At 38.0% G+C, this 1,627-nt stretch overlaps 1 protein-coding gene across 1 annotated transcript in view; it reads right to left on the minus strand.

The window, feature by feature from the left end:
* Positions 1 to 946, minus strand: part of EMH_0084770 (uncharacterized protein) — a gene marked incomplete at both ends in the record, with an annotated part of 2,085 nt that extends 1,139 nt beyond the window's left edge. Inside the window, 2 exons of the mRNA XM_013500819.1 lie at positions 35 to 409; positions 880 to 946. Of these exons, the coding sequence (XP_013356273.1) occupies positions 35 to 409; positions 880 to 946 (442 nt within the window). The remainder of the gene's footprint in view (positions 1 to 34; positions 410 to 879) is intronic.
* Positions 947 to 1,627: the final 681 nt, after the last annotated feature.

Genomic DNA, 1,627 nt, shown 5'->3' on the forward strand with positions numbered 1-1,627 from the left:
AAACAAAATAAAATAAAATAAAACAAACACATACTATAGTGTTCATGAACGTTCTTTTGTAGGTCTAGGAGCATCGGCACCATCTTCTTGAGCTCCCACTTGCTGGCCTGTATACCGAGCCCCTCCTCAGCTAGCTGCAGCAGCCCGGCTCCATGCTCGCCGAGGCCGGGGAACTGCTTCAGCTTTTCTAGTATTCCTTTGGCTGTTGTGTCTGTTGTTTCTTGTATAGATTTATCTTCTGCTGCTGTTTCTGTTGCTGTTGCTGCTGCTGCTGCTGCTGCTACTGTTGATCCTGCTGCTGTTGCTCCACTTGCTGCATCTGCTGCTGTTGCTGGCTCTGCTTCATCTCCACCAGCAGCAACTGCTGCTGCTGCTTCGGTATCCTCTGATGCATGCGTATAGTATGCAGCTGCAAGTATACACAAAAAACAACACAGCAGCAGCAACAGCAGCAGCAGCAGCAACAGCAGCAGCAGCAGCAGCAGCACAACAGTTGCATTCAATTAAGGTTCTCCAGCTGCGTCTCGCTTTGTCTTTTGTGTACAAGTTTGGCAGCAGCAGCAACACAGCAGCAGCAGCTGCAGCAGCAGCAGCAGCAGCAGGCTGCGTGCGTTTGTTGAGGATTGCTGCTGCTGCTGCTGCAGCTGCAGCAGCAAGAAAGCAAAGAGGTAAGTCTGCAGCAGTTTAAAAAGTTGAATTGGAGCTGCCTATACACCTGAAAATACGTGTTCATGGTTGCTGCATACAGCTGAGAGCAGGGGGGAGAAAGCAGCAGCATTTAGACGCAAATAAAGAGGAAAAACACAATAAAATAAAATAAATAGATATAAATAAATAAAATAAAAATAAAAAAATAAAAAAATAAACACAGAAACCCACCATCACCATGAAGCAGAGCAGCAGCAACGACCGCCGGAGCGAGCAGCCGCAAGGCTATACTCCTCATTTTTTTTTCTTTTTGAGAAAAAAATAAAATAAATTTAAATAAATAAACTAAAAATAATTAAATTTATTCAAAGATAAAACAAAAAAAAACAAAAATATGAATACACTACAGCGGAAACACCAGCAGGGGGGCGGGCGGTAGCTGTTTCTCTCCTTGTGCTGCTACTCTGTTGTTTTTTTTTGTTTTTTTTTGCTTTTTTTATATAAATAAATATATTTTAATTTAATAAATATATTTTTTAATAAATTAGCAACAAAATAAGCTGCCTATACACCCCAGCATCACTCAGTTCCATCCGTTTCTGCTCTGGTGTATATACAGCTCGTGGCTGTGTTTGTATGTCTTTCTCTCTGTCTCTCTTTTTTTTATTTTATTTTATTTTATTTTTTATTTTGTTTTTATTTATATATACATAATAGCTTTCAATACCTATAGCAATATGTCTATATACACCGTGTGCTGCTGCATGCATGCAGCAGCACACAGGTGGTGGTGGTGTTTTTCTCTTACTCTATAAATATATAAATATATATAAATATATAAACATAAATATATAAAAATAAATATATAAATATATATTATAAAATAATTTAGGGTTTAGGAATGTATGTATTATGTATGTAGAAACACACCCCCCTCTGCTTTTTTTTTTTTTTTTTTTTTTTTTTTTTTTTTTTTTTT

This window comes from Eimeria mitis, genomic scaffold, assembly GCF_000499745.2.
Source record: "Eimeria mitis Houghton genomic scaffold, Emh_scaff5902, whole genome shotgun sequence".
In the NCBI taxonomy this organism is placed as follows: Eukaryota; Apicomplexa; class Conoidasida; order Eucoccidiorida; family Eimeriidae; genus Eimeria; species Eimeria mitis.